The sequence below is a fragment of the Columba livia genome, chromosome 5 (assembly GCF_036013475.1).
Source record: "Columba livia isolate bColLiv1 breed racing homer chromosome 5, bColLiv1.pat.W.v2, whole genome shotgun sequence".
Classification (NCBI taxonomy): domain Eukaryota; kingdom Metazoa; phylum Chordata; class Aves; order Columbiformes; family Columbidae; genus Columba; species Columba livia.
In genome coordinates, this window is record NC_088606.1 from 54,213,007 (window position 1) to 54,236,824 (window position 23,818).

General features: G+C 41.6%; 1 protein-coding gene across 9 annotated transcripts in view; it reads right to left on the minus strand.

Annotated features, from left to right (window-relative positions):
- KCNC1 (potassium voltage-gated channel subfamily C member 1) overlaps nt 1-23,233 on the minus strand; it is a 130,816-nt gene extending 107,583 nt beyond the window's left edge. For all 9 annotated transcript variants that reach the window (XM_065065244.1, XM_065065242.1, XM_021299947.2 and 6 more), the window contains exon 1: nt 22,260-23,233. In XM_065065244.1, the coding sequence (XP_064921316.1) occupies nt 22,260-22,829 (570 nt within the window). In that variant the 5' untranslated portion in view covers nt 22,830-23,233. The remainder of the gene's footprint in view (nt 1-22,259) is intronic.
- Nucleotides 23,234-23,818: the final 585 nt, after the last annotated feature.

A 23,818-nucleotide genomic window follows, 5' to 3' on the forward strand; every position in this document is an offset into this window, starting at 1 on the left:
TCAGTAAAAACTGGTCAGCTAAGAGATCTGAAAGCTGACAAGGCCCAAGATGACAACCATCCTTGGGGAAAGCATCATTCTCCCTGGGAAAACTGATTTCCCTATGTTGGAGTAGCATGGGATTTAAAATTGGATACATGGCATTAACGTACTGCCTTAGTTTCTCTTGTCTTATGATAGGAAAACATTCTGCTGAGAAAAAGGTACAGTAGATAAGCAATAGAAGAAAATATAGCTAGAGATATTGATAAATAGCATTTGAATGCCTGTTTCCACTGGTGTTATCCTTTTCTTACAGGGGGGCACGAACTTTGGAATATGCAACTCGTTTGACTGGTGGACTCTGGTCTAGGAGGCTGGAGGCCTTCTCACAGAGGGCTGTCTGTGGAGTGTGTTAGACAACTCTTTTATGAATGCTCTAGAAATATTCAGAAATGTGTAGGAATTAATGATTCATAAGTCACACCTATAGAACCAAATAAATGGCTCATCCTTTCAAGGTTCAAGAAGAGTATGAAAACTTAATAAAAATCCCAGTACCTTCGGGTTCCAATGGTTAACGATGGGAGAGGATCTCTGCTCTATTTTATGTAGAAAAATGTCTTTTATACTTTATAGCTACACTTCACATTTGTAGAAAATATGGAAATGTTTCTCAGAGTTTAAATGTATATATGGATGTATGTATCTACATAAATTAAGGTGCTTTTACTCATATTAATTACCATTGAAAACAATCTCAGTCTCCCTAGTTAAATGAACTAGCATAGCATGGTCTTGTTCTTTACTGGGGATCTGGATGTCCCTCTAAGAAAATAGTGAATAACATCCAGGGTGATAAAGGCTGTAGTATGCTTTTTAAATAATTTGGGATTTTTTGGTGGGAATTTTTTTTTCATGGCAGAAAATTTATTTTTGGAAATATCTGTATCTATTCCTGAGCAGCAGCATTTGGCAGTCTTGAAACAGAATTTAGGTTTATGCTGATGGTGCCCTTAATTCATATGTCATCTTAAAATAACTCCCTGTAATTTGTGTTACAACAAATTAGGAAAATTCTCCTTTTTATTCTCTTTTGTTTGGGTGGAAAGTGGAAATAGTTGCAAAATAAAACTCTCAGTCCTGACAAGATCACAGATTAGAATTTTAGCTCGGCTATACCAGCAAGTGCAGGGTGGCAGGGGTCAGCTATTAAACAAAATACAACTACTCAGGAACTCCAGAAGAGCTGAGCGGCGCTTTATTTAACAGAGACTGACCTCAGGAGCTTAAGGTATTCAGAAAGTCTTTGCCCAGACTTCTCTTTAGCGAAGAGACTAAACTTGAGCGCTCCTTGTGTGACAGCTGATCTCAGCTGATTAACTGAAGCATTGCTATAAGCACAAATGGGAATGTGAAGGGATAAATTCCACACATGTGGGATTTAAAATGGGACCCTTAGGCAATCCCATGCTGAAGGAAGGGGAAGGTGTTCTGGTACTTTTTAGTATCCTTTGTTATGGGAAATGCCCGACTATGGAAATTCTGCCGAGTGCCCCTGAGGTTCAGAATAGAAATGTGAATTTCAGTTTAATGGCGATAGTTTTCAACCGAGCACCTTGCAGGCCAGTAGGGCCAGGTCAGGAAGGGCAGCACCTGCAGGGGATGGGGAGGGCAGGAGTTCTGCTGCTGCCAAGAAGAGGAGTGAAATGTTTCTGTGCTCCCGTCCCTTCTTGAAGGATTCCTCTCTCATTCCCGTCCTCAAGCATTGCCGGCTCTGATTAACATGCTGCAGCTTTTATTTTCATCGCAACAGCAAAGTATACCATCTCTCTGTTCCCAAAGAGTGGGTCTGGTTCACCTTGCCTGGTCCCCCCTGAGCATGGTCAGGAGGGGATGGGGTCCAGCCTAGGTCCCTGCCTGCATCTTGGTGGCACTCAGTGAGTCTACTAAGACATTTGTTTGTTTTCTAGAGAGCAAAGACTGGCGTTCAGGGAAGAAGACAAAGATGTGACAGATGCCAGTCTGCCTGGAAAATACAGAGACTTTGCTACCATTCTCAGGGAGAAGAAATACTAGGTTTTAGAGCAGCATCCATTGGAACCAAGCATGGCACAGGTACTCCTGGATTTAGTATTACTGCTTTTGACCTGTTTAGACCTGTTTAGTGAAATCTCAGGTTTTTTAAGCAGTAGGAGACAGGATTCCTTTCTCATTTCTGTTAATGTTTTCTTTTAAATAGCTCAAGGAAAAAAAGTGGGATCTTTCTGTGCCTCAGTTTGCACATTTTGTGAGAAAACGGGAAGACTACTTGCATATCTCTCTAGAGGTACTGAAAGGATTAAGTCCTTTTTGGGAAGCATTTGGAATTTCTGGAAAAAGAGATGTTATGGACAAAGAAAATATTATTCTATTTGCGTAAATACTAAATGTAGTAGTTGAATAGTGATACCCAACAATCTAAAATTCATCTGAAACATTTATAAATCCTCCTCTTTTTTAGCTATTCTTATAGGTCCTATTTCTGAAGATGCCCACTGTTAGCAACTTGTAGGCAAATCACTGGAATTTAGTGATCTCAGCACTCATGCTGATTATTTTTCTTTATCACAATTCAGTATATTTTCTTTGAGCTCCATGTAGAAGGCCAAGTTCTCAGCTGGAGTCAGTGCATTTAGCTCTGTTCAGCTGGACATCTCTATGCCTCTTTCTATTAGCTAAAGGTCATGCCCTTATCCTAACATACAAATGTCTTTGTTTGAAGTGTGAAAGCTATTGCTTTCTATTTTCCCAGTAGTAAAGATACTGCAGAAGAGATAGGCTTCGAAATCCAGCTGGTCATCTGTAAAATGGTTTAGAGTTCATCCTGTTCTGCTAATATATGGCATTTGTAGTGCAGGGTCTGGTGAGGGAAATTATTAACAGGAGTTAACTGGACCGACCTCATCCAGAGGCAACTGGATGCCACCAAAGGGCTTACCTGGTATCATTTCAGACTAAAATCCTTGCTTTAGGGCTTTAACTCCTGCTGACTGTCTGAAATAAAGCTGCTGTGCTGCCGAACTGTCTGAAAAATCCTATCGTGGATAATTTCAGGCTGTCGGCAGTAAAAACAATAGCAGGCAAGGAGACTACAAAGAATGGGTTAAATCACAGACTTCCTACCTCTTCAGTATTCCTGGATAATAATCCACCTACAGTGGCTCTATGGTGTGGGTAGGAAATGCCTACCTCTTTTTAAACATAATTTATGCACTCCTTTGCCTTTTGAAAATGATAGACACCAGCCAGATAGAAGACTGCTCTGCTGCATTACGGCTTAAAATTAACCATCAAAATGTGTGCCTGATGTGCAAGTCAATCTGCCAAGTCATAAATGTTACAAACAGACATTTGATTACAGTGTGTATTTTTAAAATATGCTTTTTGGCTATGTATCTTTAGCAAATACAGTTTCTTCCAGTCTCTGCTAAATGGACAGAGATACCTATGCTGTTAATCTGGCGCAATATGAAATCTGATTTCCCAGGAGGATTTCTTCCTGCAGGGGCTGTGTGCTATGAGGCAGTGTCTCCTGGATGATTCAAAGTGCCCTTGACTTGATCTGCAGTAAGCAAGAAGGAAGGTGCCTGATAGTTTCTTCTGTGATGCAGTAGTGGCATCTGAGGAGGCTGAAAGTGTGAAGGAGACTTAAAAGGAAGCTCATTCCTTTTTCTTTTTTTATTTTTTTTCCCCTTATGAGAAAAAAGTTCTTAGGCTTGGCCCTGAAGGGGTTGGTTGGTGAGAAGTTTCTGCTTTTGAAGTAAAATTCAGACCTAGAAAATTCTATGGTGGTTGCATAAGTATTGAAATTACAGCATTGCTAAAGCCTGAAAAGCAAGGAATTGACTGGGGAACATATTTCTAATAAATTGCTTTCCAGCCTTTTGTGTTTGTTTTGCTTTGAGTTTTGATTAATTTCATATTGATTATAATCAGTGAACGCTGGAGGAGAAAGGTTTTTTTCTTGTGAAAATTCCAGCAGCTTTCCCTTGTTCTTCCATTTGGAAGAAGAGTAATTCCTGTTACCTTCAGGAATTGCTCCAGGGAGGTCAAATTTGACACTACCAAACACTTGAGTTAGACAACCAGGATATAAGCAATTTCAGGCCATCCCTTTACGTCATAGAGAAGCAAAACCGTGGCAAATATGAGTTAGAATTAACTCTTTGAAAGCAGTGCTTTTTTTTTTTGAGGAACACAATGGCCACTGAGCAGTATCAAAGGCACCTAGCTGTTTTCTGCTCGCCTGTAGCAAGAATTACCAGACTGTAACGGCAGAAGGAGCCACCAGCAAGTGCGTCTTGTGCTGTTCACACATCTCCACCTCACTCTGTGGTCTGCAAGGGTATTTTCAGAGACTGGTATCTACAAAGCAGATGTGCAACTCTTGTATCATCTGCCTCACTCCTTGAGTCTTCAAGGGAATAAGGAGGATACTCCCTGTCCCAACAGGCTGCCAGTGACAGAAGAAGTCCAAGCGTCATTCTGCTGTGTCTGTCCTGACTCCTTTGGTGCTCATCCTGATCTGTAGCAATGCCTCTGCCACGTCTGGCTGGATGTTTCCTCAGGAACCAAACAGTTTATCTTCAGTATCTGTCTGATACCTTTGTGTCAGAGGTCTCAATGCAAAGATGATCCTGGAGACAAAGCCAATCCAGCCAAGAAGAAGGTGACTGCTCCCAGTATGCGTTGTGCATTTCTGTGACTGCTCAGGGTGCTTCAGCATACACAGCATCGGTGTTGGTCTTCTTGGAAGAGACCCACTTTGCTAGACACAGCGCTCATCTCATACTTAGCCTGCTTGTTCTGGGAAGGCAACGTGTTTTCTGACAACAGCCAAGATAAAAATCAAGGTTCATTCTATTGTCACTTCAGGGCTGATGAATAACTTTCTCCTTCAAGTTTGAGATCTCTATTCAGACTACACAGATTATGAAGACAATGGGTTAATTCACTTAGACTGTTTTCTGGCTTTATGAGGTTGCTGCAAACTGAGGCCAGTTAAAATGCTGGGTATGATTACCTCAGTGCTTTAATTTTGTATATTTTGCTTTAAAATGTCTATTTGGGAATACATGTATTCCATTTCTAAACTTCATCATTATTTTATTAAAAGTTATTTAGTAGATCTTTCAATAATCTGTTATTCACATTCTACTGGGTGTGTCTTGTGTTAATTTTTCATCTGAAAGACCAGAAAGAATCTTCTGAATTTTTAACAATTGTTTAGAAAGGTTTTGTAGATACGGTGTTAAATACTCCTAAATTTTACCTCCCTGATCCATGAAAGCTTTGCTTTCTCATTTCCTGTCAATCTTGTGAAGAATGCTGAATAATCAGAACGAAGCAAAGATAAGATTGCCTTCTGATCCCTCTGATTTATTTTAGTTCTTTCTGTGTCTAAAAGATGTCCTCACTTCACCTGCTTAAAGCAAACATGATACTGGAAATTCATCTAGTATCTCCAATTTATCTCCAAATTACTATGCAAACATTAATTAGTCTCCACAATACCCAGAAGAGGTAGATAAATAATGTTCTGTTACCCTGACTATAGAAGTAAATCGCTATCAATAAGTTGTGACTTGCCAGAGGTCACATTTGAAGTCAGATCAAGTGTTGGTTCTTCCTACACAAGATCCTACTGCTTCTGTCTGCTGCCTTGTCTCTCCTGATTGCTTCAGCTCCATCACTGTATTCGTCACTGAATCTTAAACATATATTCCCATTGGAGTCCTCAGTGAACAGAATACATTAACAAGCCACATCTTTTCATTAGACAGCATATATTCTCAATTAAAGATTGTCCACTTACTCTGGACGTTTTTTAAATGGATATGATTGAACAAGGGTGAAGGGGTGCATTTAACACACAATGAAAAACATGCCTAGAATAATACCTACAGGGACTGCCACACAACATCTTTTAGTCTGACGGAGCAAGAGCCTGTGGCTCACTCTCATTTCCACAAGTTCCCCGAAGTTTCTCCTGAAACTGCATTTAATCTTGAATCACAGCTGAAAAGGAGCCTGTGTGTGTGGTCAAGGCCACAACTCTTGTGCAGGACTCCTAAGAGGAAAAGCTGGTTTGGCTGGGTTGGAACACTGAAGTCTCTGCCCTAGACTTCTTAAAGAGATGAAGTTGGCCCTTATTTCTTTTTTTCTCCTTTCCTGCCAAGCTCTTGTGCCAGCCATCAGGGTGTTTAACCTTCACAGGCCACAGAAAAAAAGGAAGGCATCAGAACATGCTGTCCAAAATCCTCGCATGTCCTTACAGCAGTCTTCTCCACTGCTGGTAGTACATGAGGCTTTTCACTGTGGAGCCTAGCCCTTTTTTTATTCTTTGTCAAGTTCACAACAGCACAATGTGCTCTTTTGACCACAAAATCAATTACTGCAAATTCCCTTCTTCCTAGGCTCTTGTGAGGGCTGCTTTCTTGCTTGTGCCACACACAGAATGTGCTGGCATATTGCTAACTCATTTGAATTATTCTGATTAGGTTGTTCTCACCTTGCTGGAAAAGGATTTGCTCTGAGTTGCACAGTCTCAGATTTCAAGCTCTTGACAGTCTTGTTTCTCCACTAGTAGGCTGGTGATTTGTCATCCTACATTGCCTTTCCAGGGTCTCAACACTATTTGTTTCTTCAATGTCTAGTAAACATTGAATGGTGAGACTTCCCTCTCCCCACAGTGATTTGTTCTTCTAATTCTGAAGCCTCTTCCCATCTCCTAGTTACTGTTGCTACATCCTTCTCATTGCTTACATTGGAACCACTGTTTTCTGAAGGTCCACTTTCAAGAGCATCCTTCTAATGTCAGATGATGACTGCAGTTCCTGCACTGCATAGCATCCCATGCTCCGTGAGTAGATCAGTTATCCAACAAGAATTAAACTGTTTAAAAAACAGAATTGGTGCCATAGCCTCTGGGTGAAAGAGGGGCAATCAGAAGGACAAGGTGACGTCGATCTTTCTAAAAGGAAAAATGGTTTCACCTCTAGAAAGGCCTAGAGAAACACAGACCCACACTGAGAATCATTTGAGGAAAAAATAGTGAGCAAGCCTGTATTCTCCTGATCTGCATATAACCCATTTTTATTCTCAACTGATCTAAAAACAAACAAACCAACCCCACCTCAAACAAGCTAAAGGACTGCAAGTGGAAGGTGTGTATTTGTAAATAACTTGGTGGAAATTATAAAAGCAATTTGGAAAAAAAAGATCCTTTTCCCCTTGAAAATATTCAACAATATTTGCTGTATTTGTCCTGCAGAGTTCTAACCGGCAAGGCTTTTTTCTTATCCAAATATTTTAGCAAAATTTTTGTGCAGACAATTCATTGCTTTTTATCATTGTCATTCCCTTTTAAACTTTGTTGGTTTGTTCTTTCTTTCTGATAACCATTTTACTATTTCACTTTTTAATTAAGTGTGAGGGGAGAAAAATAAACTAATACTAGGGGGAAAAAAAACTTTGGTATTTTTCTCATGGAGAAAAGGGAGAAACTTTGAACAAACCTTCCTCGAGAGGAGGGGGAGAAATGGGAGAAAAAATATTTTCTCACCAAAAAGAAAATGTATCTACATGTATTTGACCAGCCCTAGATCTGAAACTGCAGAATGCATATAGTACTGTTGATACTCCAAAACCTGTCTGCAAAGTTTCCAAAACCACAAACCCCCCAAAATTCATGAGCCTTTTCCCTCCCTTGCAACCATTATGAGTAGCTGCATTTGGAAGACAAAAAAGGCTGTGGAATAAATGCTGAAGAGAGGCTGGTGACATGCAGGGTGACTTTGGGCTCATCTCTTTCTGTGTGTGTTTAAAAAACACAATCACTTTCTCAGGATAATGGGAGATTCAGAACCACGAGTGACTACTTAGCTTTTTGATGAAGGTAAATGTAGTTTCAGAAAAAAAATGTATTCTACCATAAGCTGCAAGCCTGTGGTGAGTTTTGTTAACTAGAAGAGTTTGTAATTTGGGCTACTGAGTTGGCCTAAGAATGTTTTTGTGGCCTGTGGGCATTTTAAGAGCAGGACTGTGGTCAGCACTTGCAATGAGCCCTAGCAGGAATTATGCAGCTTGATAGCTTCGTGTCATCTTGAGATTTTTCTTGATTACAGATAGTATCATATACAGTGCAGGCAGTGAATGAGAAGTTATTTTTTTCCGCTTTTTGTCCAAAAGTTTATTGATATGCTTCTTGAAATGCAGCTTCTGGTCTCTCAATAAACATGGTACAGGGCTTGTGAACGGATTTTCTGCACATAAATTGTCTAGTGCGTTTTTCTGAATGTATTTCTGAGCCCTTTGCCATCTGTGTACGTTACAGCTCTTGTAGGAAGATCTTTCGATCAAACTGCTGCTGTATCTGGACAGTCATGTACAAGCTCATAGGAGAAATCTCTTATTTTGTTCTTTTGCTAAAGGTGTCAGAGTGAGGAGTAAGGGAGGCCACAGAGAGGGATTTCTACTATAAGGTTTGTAGTTACTGGAATGAATGATGTGCCCACACCTACCATAAGTGGAAATTACATCTGTTAGACTGGTATTGTCAAATAAAACCTAGTTGGCTATTGGGATGAATAATATAATCAGATATCCTTGTGTTGTTTTTTTGTTTTGTTTTTTTTTTTTTAAAAAAGAGCTTTTGTTCCTAACGTTCAAATCTAGGATCTCTGCTTAAATTTACCACAATTCTCACACCTGTAAACATTTACATCTTACATCTAAGATATATTTATGACAATCAGGATAAAAAGAGATTACATGAAATTTCTCGCTGGTCTGAATTAGACCTTGCTGCTGAAGCCAAGAGCAGGAAAAGCTTATATTTACAAGAAATTTCATAAAAATCAAAGAGCAGTTGTGTGTGGTGCTCTCATCAGACATAAAGCTACTTCAAAATCCTAGCTGGATGAAGAGAGCACAAAAAAAGTACTTCACATTGGTGTTGATAAAAATGGTACTCAAATGATCAAGCCAAAGGCCTCTGGATGCATCGTCCCCCTGGGCAATATTCCATAACCGCACAGACCCAGGACAGGGCAGGTGCGGCTTTACCCAGCTTTAATTCCTGTCTGGTGGAGGATGCGCAATGTGAGTCTTTCATTAAGGAACAAACGGCTGTAATCGCTTTATATCAGAGTTCTCCACCCCCTAGCAGAATGACAATAAGGATGAGGTCCCCAGATGTCTACATGTGAAACATAAGCTTCCCCTATTTGCAAGAACCCTGCAGAAGTTTTGTGGACGTGCCCCCTTCCTTTGAATTTTCTTACAAGGTGATTTTCATTGTAGTTGTCTTGAGTATTTTGCACTTCAATACGGAATACTTGTTTAAAATTCTATTTTGTTTATGTCTTGCCCTTTCTGCAGAAGTTTTTTAAAGTATTTTCATAAATGGTTAATGCTCGCAGAACCTTCACGATGCCGGCAGTTATTGGTCCTGGCAGTCTCCTTATCAGATTGTGATAAATAGACGCACCAAGCTATCACAACGGACATTTTTAAAGGTTTTCAATGCCTAGCTCAAGAACCTTTGGGGATCAACAGCTACTGTTGACTTCGAGGGGAGCTATGAAAATCAGGATCTGGTGCTGAAATTCCTGTTGTGACCTTCTTTGTAAGGTCTGTGTTGATATCTAAAGGGGAATTGTGCTGCTGCGAGATGTCCAAGGTTTAGCGAGACCGCTGACACAGGAGTTAACCCAGTGTCTGAAACCTGCTTGTCATCAGCTTGTTTTCGGCATTTTTTCAGATGTGGCAGTGAGCCTTTTGGATGCCAAACACGGAGTCTTGAAAACACCATTCCTCTTGTTGCAAGAGAGTAGTTTAAAAATGTGCATATTGAATGAACATACAGAGAACAAGAGGCCTACGAACACAGCTGCAAACCTCCCGGCTTTTGCGCATATTCCTGCCACAGTTCACAGTAAGATTTCTCTTTCATCTGCATTTGCCATAGTTCCTCTTTTCCCCCTTTCTAACAATTTAAGAGACAAGATGACAGAACAGATTAGAAAAATATCTATAAACAATACCGTACGTAAAGAGGCATTTACCCACTGAGTCTTAAAACTCATTCCCTGATTTGGTTCTATTTTTATAAGCTTCATCTTACTTGACACTGACAATGATTCATATAAATATTAAGTATTCATTTTTAGTCCATTGCACATAAGTGAAGCTAAACTGTGGTGTTCTTTGGAGCTTTTACCCTGCAGGTCCTTACTTAGGGTGGAAAGAAGGATACGAGGATTAAGTTCCTGAGCACTTTACAATTTGGTCCTATACTAAATAGCATAGATGTAGCATTTAAAAAATTTTCAGTGCCATTTATATTTCAAAGTGTTTTTTTGTAGATTTTTTTTTTTCTTCTGCAGGGTATAAAAATAGGACATGTTACCCTGAATTAAAATCTAAATCTGAAAGCTGTGGAATATAACATGACTTCTTATTTATACCTCTTTATTGTGTTGTAGTTATGTAGGACAACACTATCATTATTCTTTTTCTATATCTTGTTTTTGAATTAAATCAGTTTTAAAGTGTTTATTATCCAAGCATTTTGTTCTTTAGACGGCACAGCAAAGCTATTTAAACAATGAGAAAATACATTTTTCAATATTTGTCACTTCTAAATTCTAATACAATTTTGTTTCTGTTATAGCAGGAGTACATTTGATAACAGATGGTAAAACTGCAAAAACTGTCTCTGCTTCATTAGAGCCCCTGGCAAGACTCCTATATAAGGTAAATTACACTAGCGAGGGATATTTAACTATATACCCTTCACAGTTTTCACTAGGATTTTGAACTAGCATTATGTGTATTGTAAAGGCAGTGAATGCAATAGCCAGAATGTTTATTGATCACTTCTGCATTGGTTGTCAATGCCAGAGCTAAATCGTACATGCTGTAAAAGGCCCTAATCTTGGAGAGACTTGTTCTAGCGCTTCTCCAAGTTAAATTTATCCTGGCAATAGTTTAATTTAGATTAGTTTCCTTTAATGGTGACAGTGCACATTAAAATATTTAAAAGTAATAAAGTGTAAGTGACCAATTTCCATTTAAATGAAAAGAATGTTTATGTTAAAATATTGATGAAAAGGCAGCCTTCAGAGATTTTTAAGAATGCTTGTATTTACATGACGTGACTGAGAAGTGGCAGATTGATAGCCCTGGGAAACGCAGGTCTTTACAAAACAAATGATGCGATGTGTCCTTACAGTGACTTGGGAGCTCCCATTCCACTGTGACAGAACTGCTCAGACTCTGGGCTGAAAAAGTTTTCTTGACCTGTGCGTGTAATTTACTTTTCCGTATCATCTCTTAATTTTTTGGGTGTTTTGTATGTGCCTTCTCCATAGTGGCTGCACTAAATCATTGCACGTGGCTCATCATGGAGTCAACCACGTGATGCTGACATACGGTTTCTTCCTAACAGGAACTGGCTTCAAACTACTGAGTGATTGAAAATAACACACACTAAAGTTACGCTGTCTCTGATAATATCACTACATGTATTTGTTTTCTGCTATTAATCTTGCTGGATTCAGTACCCCTGAAGTACCACACTGGAACAGCTTCTTTGTTCCCCATTATTGGGAAATGCTGCTTTGCCACATACCCAGTGTTTTGGTTTGTGAATTCCTCATGCCATGCAGACTGGATCAGGTTCATTAACTGCCTGGATTATGCAGCTGTCAGAAGTTGGAAAGCCTCTTGAGCACAGACAGATGAAAATTTGAAATCCTGCGGCTGGAGGAAGATATTAAACCTGAAATTTCACATTTGAAGCAAAACCACGTAGCCACTGAATTATTGCATACAGTGAACGTTTTCACACTACCAATATCTCCTGTTTTCATTGGAGCATGTTTTTGAAAACAGCTTATATTCAGGACTGTGCCTGTTAGTGAAGAAAAATTATAGGCATTAACAAGGTTTTGATATAAGGCAGTTGCCAACTACAGCAGTTCTGGGCATAGGCAGAAACAATACTGTAGGCATTGGGAAATTTTAATATGCACTTAATTTTAATATGCAGGGTTGGTGTTTTGGGAATCATAAGTTTGAACTTGCATGGCTACGTCCTTTCGTGAGTCTGGCATCAGAAGTGAAGATTTGGAACTGAGTGCTGGATTTCCATGACGCTGGAGAGACGGTGGGTGCCCAGCCCTCCTGCCTTTGCACTGGCTGGCACAGCTTACACGCACACTGCACCTTTTGAAGAATCGCAGCTTTCGAGTGATCTGCTTCATTCCAGGTTGGTCTGGGAAACAATACATCTGAGTATTGTGTAGATTCTTCCCAGAGATGCTTACTGTTAACTTGCTGTTTTTATGGCAATTTAGAGGTGTCAATAGAGATTATAACCTTATTGTGCTTGTTACTGCAAAGAACAGAGAGTAAGGGAGAGCTGAAAAAATGAAAGCAAGTAACCTGAGAAAAGTTGTTTTCCTATTTTGACAATGACGTACCAAGATGAAACGTCTTCTATGATTCCCCACACAGTAAAATTCAGAGAAAATGAGAAGGGCTGAAGCACACCCAAATGATGTGGTTTAATGAGCTAATAAAATGTGCTAGTTTTGTGCTTGTGCCACTGTAAATGTTCATTTGCTGAGCTATATGAATATGGTCTGCCTTCGTGTTGCTAGTATGCTGTGGATGAAACCCCTGGGAGGATTCTTCAGAGCTAACACACGCAAGCAAGTAGGGTGCACAGATAATGATCTGCTAGCAAATGCTCACTTGATGAGCTGCATTAATTCAGTTGCTTGCAATCACCTGTCCAAATCTTAGGGTTTGGGTCTTTTTTGGTTGTGGGATTTGTTTGTTTGCTTGAGTTTGGTTTTTTTGTTTTGTTGTTGGGTTTTGGTTTTTTGCTTTCTAGTAAACTCACACCATGTAGGTCTGTGGACATGTGTGGGTTGTGCTGAATGAATACTAAAGATCAGCTAATAACAACAAAGACTTATGCTGCTGTCCTAGCCAAGATAGCCTTTGAGGACAAAAAATTGTGTGACTCTAGGAGTTGCTGTTGCTGATGGTAGTACGTATGTGAAGATAACTTTATGTTTTGGAGTTGAAGATGCTGTAGAATTGCTATTGAATTTCAGACTTTTCATTTGCCTTTAGTCCATGTCACTGACATGTACAAGGAAAAATGAGCTGCTTTTCTTAGTGGAGCAGGTTCTCCAAAAGATGTTTTCTTTAGAACAGTGAATGCACTTTTGCACTATTGATTTCCTGCTGCTTAGACATAACTAACATTTCAAGTAATCTATACAGTTTTGAAATTTACATTAGATCTTTTAATAAAATCAGTAGCACCTTTGGGACTTCTTGGTAGGATAAACACTGAACTCCTCTCAGCTGAATGCAGAATTTCAATGTTGCTTAAGCAAAATTCAGATAGAAGCTGATCTGCTACAGCCCCCAAAAAAGAAAATCGAACACCACCACCCCCCAGCAATTGACTCAGTCTGGTATTGGCTTAGGTTGTTCTTGGTATCTCCTTACAAGCGCTTTACTGAAAAAGCTCGAGTGAAAATCAGTTCTGCAGTATGCGGGACACATTCCCAAGAAGTGCTAAGACGTAATGTCACTAGATTTCTTGCAAAACTCCACACTATAAGCACTGGGGAGATCCATGCTAAAAAGAAAAAACAGGAATCAGGAATAGCACAATGTAGCTGACATCACGTTGTGTTGTTTTTAGAGTAGAGAACAGAGGCTGCTGTGCAGGCAAGCCCTTTTGCATTGTGTGTTCTGGCAATTACACAGCTGTCCTTGTCCTGAAAAAATTTGCCTGAAATAGGTCTGCATGGGTCTCTGGCTGGATCCCATTAAAACCAGTGGGAGCTGTGGCTGTGGCCCTAGAAGGTGGGGTGGGATTTTTACTGACCGTTTCATAACTCCTTGCCGTGTCCTTTTCTGCCATAAGTCACGATCTCCCTTCCGCTGGAGGTTGTAGGTGCTCAGCATTTTTACAGGTTTCTCCCTATTCATTTTTTTCAAGTCTGTTATCAAATTAGAAGCCTTCTGATTGAAGATTTTCATTTAATTAACAACTGGAAAAATCACAAAACTAGTCTCCACCATCTATACCTGTCAATTGATCTGGCGTAATGAAGACTGCAAGAATCCAAACTGAAAAATAGAACAGGGTTATTGGAATGAATTTTCAAAGTGAAACCTGCAGCTGAGTTTCTGATGCATGTCAAATAATAAGCAACCTGAACTGAGCAGATCTTTCTGTATCTGAATCGGGTAGTGTTTTAAATGTGGGGTTTTTTGAGGGCAAAAGTGGGCAGGAATAGGGATTCTGATGCAGTTTAAACAAGGAGCTATTATTCTGTTGGTGCATTTCTGCGGATGCTTCTCATTTTTTCTTTTTGTGAATGCTGAGTAGATGATCCAGGAACTTTAGGAAAGAAGATGGACTCAGTTTGGTTGTGAGGATAAAAATGCCTGTTTTAACTCATATTTGTCTCTGAGAAATTAAAAGACTCAGTAGGAACAGTTTTTGCATTTGCTGTTTAACACCAAATAATCCATTTTACTGCTTCCTAAAAGGAACATTCTTTCCCAGGTTTTCAAGTAAAAAGCAGTAGGATATTTTAAACTGTTCCATGCACCACAGTGGTCTTGACTGAACGTTTTCTCAAAGTAAATCTAGTGGTGCTAAGATTCAGTGCTGCTCCTGAAGTATCACCATAATTACATAAGCGTGTGCCAGCAGCGTGTGCCTGTGTTGGGAGCTCGTGTGCAGCACACACGTCGCTGCCTGTCCGCAGTACACTGAAGTCGGAGATTTATTGCATTTACAAAGGGCCATTACAATGCAATTTTAACTTACTATCATTAAAGGGTCTTACATCATAAGCAATCACTGCAAAAAGCCTCGGACTGAAATTTATGCATAATTTTTATAGCGTGATTTATTAGAACCCCCGTTATATCTTATAAATCATATCTGAAATAAATGAAAATCAGTTAGGGCCTGCTCCTTTCACCTCCACTTGTGTTGTATAGTACCCTGTTCTCAGCTCGAAGGAAAGGGGGATATTCCTGGAGTAAGCTATCACTATGAGAGTAGGAGTGAAGATAGCAAAATCTGGGTCCTTACTGAGCACAGGAGATGTAAAAATTATTCTAGAAATGACAGCGTTCGGTTTATATTCCAGGGGGAGGGGGTGGTTCTCCATAGATTCATAGATTTCTCTGATTTCATCCGATCCTAACACTCCTGTGTACCATTTGGAGTGAATCACGTATTTATGTAATGCAATATTCAGTAGAGAAAGCCAAGTCAGCCTTCTAATACTGTTCTTTCCTCAGATCAAATTCAGCATGTAATAACTGAGAAGCTAATTGTAATGCAATTGCAAAGGTCTCAAAATAGCTGTTCTATTGTCTTATCTCCCAAGAATCCCCTGAAATTTCATAAAATCAAACCTATACAAAATGGAATCTCAGTTTTGCCATCTGCATTTGCATGAGAAAGAATTACACACTTCATTATCGATTAGGGCCCGATTTTTCAATCTGAATACTCCTGCTTGCCCTTTTTATTATGAAATACGGCGCTTGGATATGATTTGGTTGAACATTAATTGAAGTCATGTGGTTTGAAGGGGGATGTATTCTATAGTCCTTTGCAGTAAAAAATGCCAGTAAGATCATGAAGAGCTTTGTCAGTATTAGAGCTCTGTGTTTTGATGCAATGTGCTAAAGATGCTCATGTCTTTAAACGATTATGAAATTATATACTTGAATATGTGTGTTCTTAATAAATTACTGAGATCTATCGCGCTTCAGTGCTTTGGAATGGAAATGTGCAATGGATCTATTAAAAAAGCAGTACACTGCAATTTTTGTAATCCTGAACCATACTGCAGGAAAATTCATTTCTATCCTTGAAGTCGGTGGTAATTTTGGCACTGAATTTCAATAACAGTAAGGCTGGGCCCTCTGTTGCTGATTTGCTGACATCTCTCCTTATGTTAAAAGAAAGGCGATATGTATAGACTTTACTAAAGTACTACCATAAATATACACAGATCAGCCACGTATTTTTACAAATGAGATAGATGAATACCATTGAATACTAGACTGCACAGCAGAAAGAAAAACAAGATGGAAAAATAGTTTTTGTAGGTGTAGTCTAATATATCACATTTTTGTGAGCAGTTCTAAAATAGAAATACTATAATTGATCCACAGATCTTCTTATCCTTTGTCTGATGATAACCCAACAGAGAATACCAGTATTTTGTTGCCTTTTTTTTCCTAACCAAAACCAAAATAGCAAATGTCAGAAGAAGGGCAAAGAAAATAATTGAAGGCACATAGGGATGGATTAAAGAGAGAAGGGACCAAATATCATACTGAAACCAGTCACTAAATTCGTATTGATTTCAGTGGCAGCACAGTTACATTTTCAGAAGTATTTTGAGATTGTTTAATTTTGAAGTCCTTCCTCATATGGAAATCCCACTCAGCATCGTAGGAGGTGGCAGTGATAGGAAGGCATATATATGTGTATGCATATGATGGTATGATCCATACAGTCACAGCCTTGGCTAAATCAAGTAAATTTTGTAACCTAGAAACATTAAAATTAAGTAAGATTAAAAAAATGGCAACAGATGCTGTTCTTTTTTAAGGTTTTAGAATAATAGAAATAAAATTGGAAATAGGCAAATGGATTTTAAAAACCTTCCTTGAATTAAAACTGCTAAGTCTGTACTAGCCACCCATAGATTTGTGAGGTGGATAACATCATCTCTGTCATTCCCTTAGGAGTTTGTGACATCGAAGAGATTGTAAGATGTTCTGGGCAGACATCATATCTTTCTATGTGATTCTGAACAACTCAGACCAATGAAGTCATGATTCTGCATGGCTGCTACATTTTTTTATATATATATATTTTTTTTTGTGTTGGTTTTAAAATTTATTACTTCCTAAGTCAGAGGGACAATTTGGACAACTTTCAGGAGTTATTTGTGAATGTGCCTGCCCCCACCTTGGCTAATTCAATAAGGACTTGGTGTGAGCAGTGAACACTTACTAGCTGGCATTGCAAAGGCTTCTTTGGACAGGATGCAGAGAAGAATACACTATGCTTACTAACGGGTTATATAAGGATTTGCAGTAACATGTCCCTTGATGAGAGAAAATAGGAATAAAATGAGATTTTTAGGAACTATATTAATAATGAATGACAGAATGGTACTTAATAGATGTCTATCTCTAATTCCATTATACTACGAGTGCAGGGGAAACTTCATGTAATGTGGAAAGATTCTCATTTTTCCAGAGCTGTAATGCAGCGTGCAGTTAAAATTAGGCTGCCTCGTTAATTGTCAAAGTATATGGTGAGAATGACTGCAGGCAGCTCCAGTGCAGCATTAGACATGCCTCTGCAGGGTAGACCTTGCAGGACGGCCCAAGGTGGGGGAGCAGCTCCACCAGCACCCCTTTGTGAATCCCTCCCCAGGGAGAGGGGTGCCTGCGGGCAGGGGAAAGCATGCGGGGTGGTTCTGCTCCTTCCTCTCTGCTCTGGCTCTGTGGGACCCCCACAGCACTGTTCATGGAGCACCTCTGTCCCGTCTCAGACGGCTGCAGAATAAGCTCCCCTTGTGAAGGGTGATGAGTATCTATTCCCACTCCCTGAGCTTAGCTGGAGCGAGGTAAAGGGTGAGCAGAAATCACCCCAGCCTCTAAGCTTCCAGACAGCAGGGTTAGTCAGGAGCTAGGATCCTATAAGCCTTCTTGTACCTATGGGATCTAGTTTATATAGAGAAAAATCAGTTTAAATGAACACAGCAAGGTTGAGATGCTCTTGAATGTACAGAAGAAAACTGGAAGAAATCCCTGGGGAATACCTTCTTCTCATCTCTTCTCTACTGTCCTTTTTCCTGCCTCCTTCTCAGTGTCAGAAACTTGTCCTTCAAAAGTCACCCACTGAGGAAAGCAGATCCTCTGCAGGATGTGAAGGGAGAACATGAGGAACGGGTGAGTGAGGGTTCTGCCATCAGCCTTTCCTCTTCCAGAGCAGAGCTGTATAGCATATGCCAGGATGGCAAGTCAAGCTGTTGAGGACCTTCCATAGGACCCCAACCAGCTTTTATTTAAAAACAGTAAAAATGTTTATTTGGAAGGACTACAAAGTCTTCCCTGAGGGTTCATTAGTGAAGCTTAACTGTCTGATTTGAATGTGAGCATTAGCGCAGAATCTCAGCTGAGAGCTCCTGGTTCCCAAACACTGACTAACCTAATGACTGCGAATTAGCACAAACACAACCTTATCCTGCTGGGAGGAGGAGAAGGAAGGGTCAAAGGTGTCAGATACCTGCAGGTCAAACTCCCCAGGAAGTCAGTGGGAGCTTCGCTAGTGCCAGAACAGCATGACCAGATATATAAAGGAGAGAGGATGCTAAGAAAATATTTTTCACACATTTGTGTACTGAGGGGCCTATGAAGTCTGAGTGCAGAAGGCAGGAACTCTATTACATCATAACTCTCAGTATGATGCTTTAGTGTGTCTGTGTTGCTTTCTTCGTGATTCTATTTTCTCCTTTGAGTCTACTTACGAAAAATACATTCACAAAGTTGCCTGAGGATGCAAAAAAGGCAGTTATAAGCATTAAAGAAACACCTCGGTGATTTAGGTGCACAATATTCATTGACATACAGTGATATTTAGCCACCTGATAAGATGCTTTTCAAAATCCACCTGGATGCCTCTATCTGCCTGTGCACCCACCATCTCTGGAAATCTGATCTCTGCCATCACCTTATCTGTTACTCTGTCCAGAACTCCAGGTACCAGACTTTGCCTCCGTTATCCAAATATGGATTATTTAAGTTATGGAGAAGTGTGACAGCCATTTATCTTATTAAGGCAGGCATCTAAGGCAATCTGTGATTTGAAACAAGCTACCTTTTCCTATTACACATTTAGAACACGACACAATTTTTTGAGTTTTTCATTTTTTAGAAAGAACTACCTTATTAAAGAAATTAGTGTTTAGAAAACCAGTATTGAAACTCAGCCACTGTTGTTTTAACGAGAAAGTGTTGACTATGTTGCACCTACAGACAAATAGTTATTGACTGGGAGCTTATGGTTTATCAAAGTTTAGAAACAGACATAATTTGCAGAGTTGGCTGATTTTGCCTGACATACACAAATGCTCTTCCAGTCTCCCCTGGCTGTCTACAATGAGATCAGATGTAACTCAGTATCAGCTAGGTGCTGGTGAAGCAAAACAGTCAAATGTACTTGTCTTTGTAAGCAGTGTACATCAAAATGCCCCAAGAGTGGCTAGATTTGGGTAAATGCTGAGCTTTCCACAGATGGGTCCTAAACATTCACTGAACTAGTGTGTACCAGAGACAGTCCAGAAAAATCTTGCTTTATTCAGATATGCAGGTTTTGATTTATTCTTAATATTCATATACTGTGTTCATTTTACTTGCCGATGTGTAACAGTATAATGGTTATGTAAACAGATGCTTATATTAAGATGTTATTTTGACATACATTGTGGTGCCATATGTAAACACCAAACCTGCATTTAATAATCGCCATTAGTACAAGTCTCAGACCCAATTACGATAACACATTTTTGTGATTTATTTTTTTGACAAAATGGCAATGCGAATTTAAAATTTTGCATGACTGAAATACAGTTTGTAATTGAAAGTAGCATAGGCAATTAAAAGTGAGGTAACAGTGGATTTATAGCCTGACTCTACTCACGATTGCTTTAATATACCATTCACTTGTTAATGATGCTATCAATTATTTTATTGTAAATTAGCTATTGTGAGTTTGAGGTCTTTTTGCAATGTCTGTGTTAGGTTACAGGAGCATAAATCAAACTCCTATCTCTTTTTACATCCATAACCATAACATATGGCTTTTATTAGAAAATGTTAAGTGTCTTATAATGTCTTCTTAATGGACAGTGTGTGCATGTGTTGATGATGAAAGCCATCTTCCTTCTTGCAAAATATTAATCCATATGGCCTACGTCTCCATAGATACAAGTTGAAGAATCATATTTAACCCATGAAATATTCAGTATACACTTTAACTTTGCCTAGAATTCATACTTCTCTAGTATAACAATCCTTTAAGGAAATAAAAAGAGGTAAATCAGGGGTTGAATTCTACACATGTAATTGTGAATAAACAGTATAACGTCCACTGAAAAAACCAAACAAACAAAGAACAACATCAACAAAAAACACAACAAAAAGAGCCCACCACCAAACCCAAATCACTTTATAAAATGCCTGTTCCTAAATGAAAATACCCACAGAGAATTAGAAAATGGAATTTATATCCTCCTAGAATTCCAGCTTGTACATCACAAAGACTCTTGATATTGGTTATAGATTTTGTCCTCTGACCTAAAATATCATAATGCTTCTAAGAAAAAGGGTTGTTTAGTCTCTGTTTGTATCCTTTTCATTGGGACAGCATTATCCATTTGGCTTTTGGACCATTCCACAAAATCTTGGACAAGCACACTGTCTCTACTTAACATGTGTTTTACCAACAGATTCCTGGGCACCAGAGAGATCTGCTATTCAAATCAATGCCTGCTAACACTGGGCTTGATTAAAGGAAGCTAACTAAGCCTTTTGAAGGATACCCTGCAGCCTTCCTCTTCGTTTCCATGTTCCCTTGGCAGAAATCAGGGATTTGAAAGCTGCAATTCAACAGCATCATCCTTTCATCTTGTGGTAAATATTTTATTATTCCTTTATCCTCCATGCTGTTTAAAGGAATTCATTTAAAATATTAACTTCTTTGTTCAGAGAGGAAATCTCCAAAGGTTATGCAAACAAGAATCTTTAGAAATGCACCAAGATATAACTCCAGGCTGCGCTCCAGCTTTCCCCATTCATTCAGTCTGCAGACCTGGAGGCTCCTGGCTGGAGATCTCTGCTCAGACGAAAAGTCTCCAGTAGCTGCTGTTCCACCACCCATTCATTCCTACACAACCAGCTCTCCTGTCCCTGCATTTCCACTTCTCTTTCCTTCATCCGTCTGCACCCTAATCTGATCTCACTTCTTTGATCCTCCTCAGGAACACCGATCATCCTCCCACACCAAAGCACCACTTGTCCCTGCTGAGGGCTGGCAGCAATTATGTTGTAACAAAGGTACACTTAAGAGAGGAGTAGAACCTATCCAAACTAATTTCTTTGCAAAGGCACTATTTGTCATCTGTTTTCCTTCTTATCATTATGGGTACCTTGGGGGCTAATCCTGCTGCTGCTTCTGAATAAATATTTTCTTTATTTTTGATTTGAGGAGCAGAATCAGGCCCTAATTAATGTATTTATCCTCATATGTAATAGCATGAAAGGCACCTGCTTAGAGGAGTTGTGAGACTGCTTAAGACCATCTTTATCCACAGCTATGCTGTGAACTGCACCAGTGTGTGTTCCCTTTCCAAAACAAGCCCAGGCATCAGGAGGGGAGTTGTCCTTCAGCAGCCAGGCAAGAAACCTGTCATAGTGTCCCTTCTACATGAATGAGCCCTCTCCTCTGATTAATACTTTGCGTTTCCCACAAGGGAAAAGACAAAGTGAGGAGGTAAGTGAGGAAGTGAATTACCCATTCTCAGAGAAGCATGATCATAAATATTTAACATGGTACATATGAGAAAAGAGAAACAGACTCTCTTTCTAGTCCAGGCTGAGAAACTCTCCAAAACCCTTGATCTCCCAGGGGCTGCCTACTCCCATGATCCTGTCTCCATCTCGTAAAGGGGAGAGAACCGTTAGCTCATAAGAAGGCCGGACAAGGTGTCTCTCTTTATTGGGGGGTGACTGACTGTAAAAAATCTGTGCATGGAAGGAAGTTACCTTGGTATGATGGAGACCTCCCTGGCCTGTGAATGAGACCCTGACCCTAGCTGTGGGTTTTTAGGACCCTGTTGGGAAATAAGGGTTTCTGGAAGCCCACATATTGAGTACATGAGCTCATGCCTTGGGTGTCCACTTGTGCACCATCCATGGGGCCTGCTTGAGAGCACGGGATATGTCCCTATAGCCTTGTGCATGATTTTTGTATGGCTACACACATGGATGGCTGCTCTGCTGTGACAGTGGAGACTACCCTGATGATGCTGGGAGGAAGTGGGACTGAAGGGAGGTTCAAATGTTTTGATGAGAGTGCTGATTGCATGGCTTACCCTTGCATATCTGGAGGAGTAGGGGTCCTCAAAGAGTGCCCAGATGCGAGGCTGCCACCGTCTCCAGAAGCCCCCAGACCTGCCATCTGGGGAGTCACTAAGTGCTAGGCGTTTTGTCATCTCCAGCTCCTCTTCACCATCACCAGAGTCTCCGGTGCCATCTATGTCTCCGTCCTCAGCACTGCTATCCAGGGGAGCCCCACCAAAGCTGTCCAGAGCCTCTTCGGCGTCGCGGTGCTGCCGGTAGGTCATCCAACAGCAGGGCTCCACATCGGTCTCATCAATGCCCCAGAAGGCCAGCTCCTCCTCATACAGGGGCCCGCACACGTCCGCGGGGCAGTGCAGCTTGCCAGTGCGGTAGTAATTCAGGATGTGGGCAAAGACGCCCGGGTGCCGGTCAAAGAAAAACTCATCCGTACGGGGGTCATAGTCGAAGTGGCTGTGGGCGTCGGGCTCGGCGATCCAGGCCAGCCGAGTGCCGGGCAGGGTGCGTAGGGTGCTGCGGTAAGTCTGGTGCCTAGTCCCTCCCACGTTGATCACAATGCGGTCGCTCTCGTCGCCCTGGCCCATCTCGTCTCTTATTAGGCATGTCGCAGACTCATCCAAGCAAGCACGGCAGGCAGCAAGCCCGTAAGGGGACGGCTGCTCGGCGGCGGTGGGTGCCTAACCCGAGCCCCGATCCAGGCCCGTGGGGGCGAAGGGCCCCGGCCAGCTCTGCTCCCCGGGGGCCGCGCCGAGGGGAAGCCGGTGCCGGTGGCTCCCGGCGCTGCAGCGCCTTCGTCTGAAGTCAGACACTCGGGGACCGTGGAAGCTGCAGCCGCGGCGGAGGGGCAGGGGCAGGGGGGGCCATGCTCCGGGAGCGCGGGCGCTGCGGTGCCGGGGCGCAGGGACGTGCCGGAGGGGGAGGGCCCTTCCCTGGTTGGACGTGGCCAAAAGCACAAAAAAAATTAAAAAAAAAAAAAGGAGGAAAAAAAAAAAAGGGGGGGTGGGTAGTATCGCAGCACCAGCGCTGCCCACAGGTGCTCCGGGCGCTGCGGGGCGCCGGGGGCTGTAGGCGGGGGTGGGCGCCGGTGCCGGCTGCAGCGCCCGCGGGGTCCGGCGGGGCTGTGCCCGCGCCCTCCCGGCGGTGCTGAAGGGACAGCGCCGCGCAGCGCCCTCCGCCGCGCCGCCTCCGCCCCTGCGGCCGGGCCGGGTCGGGTCGAGCGCGCTGCCGGTGCGGGCGGCGGGGACCGCGGAGCTGCCGCTGCTCCTCCCGCTGCCGCCGCCGCTGCCGGGCGGCTCGGTGAGCCCGCTGCTCGCCGGACCGCGCCGCGCAGGCGCGCTGAGCCCGCCCCGCCGCCGCTCGCCGGGTCCTAGCGCTGTCCGCGCCTCGGGGGCGCCGTGCCCGGCTCCTGCCGCCGCCCCGAGCCCTCGTTTCCTCGGCCGCCACGTCGTAGTTCCGTACTGGTGCCAGGATAGGGCTCCCTGCTTCGGTACCCCCGGCAGGAGGAAGATTACCCTCACCCTCCTCTTACGTCCCGAGTAACCGGCCACTTTCGCTCAGCGGCCCGATAGTCGCA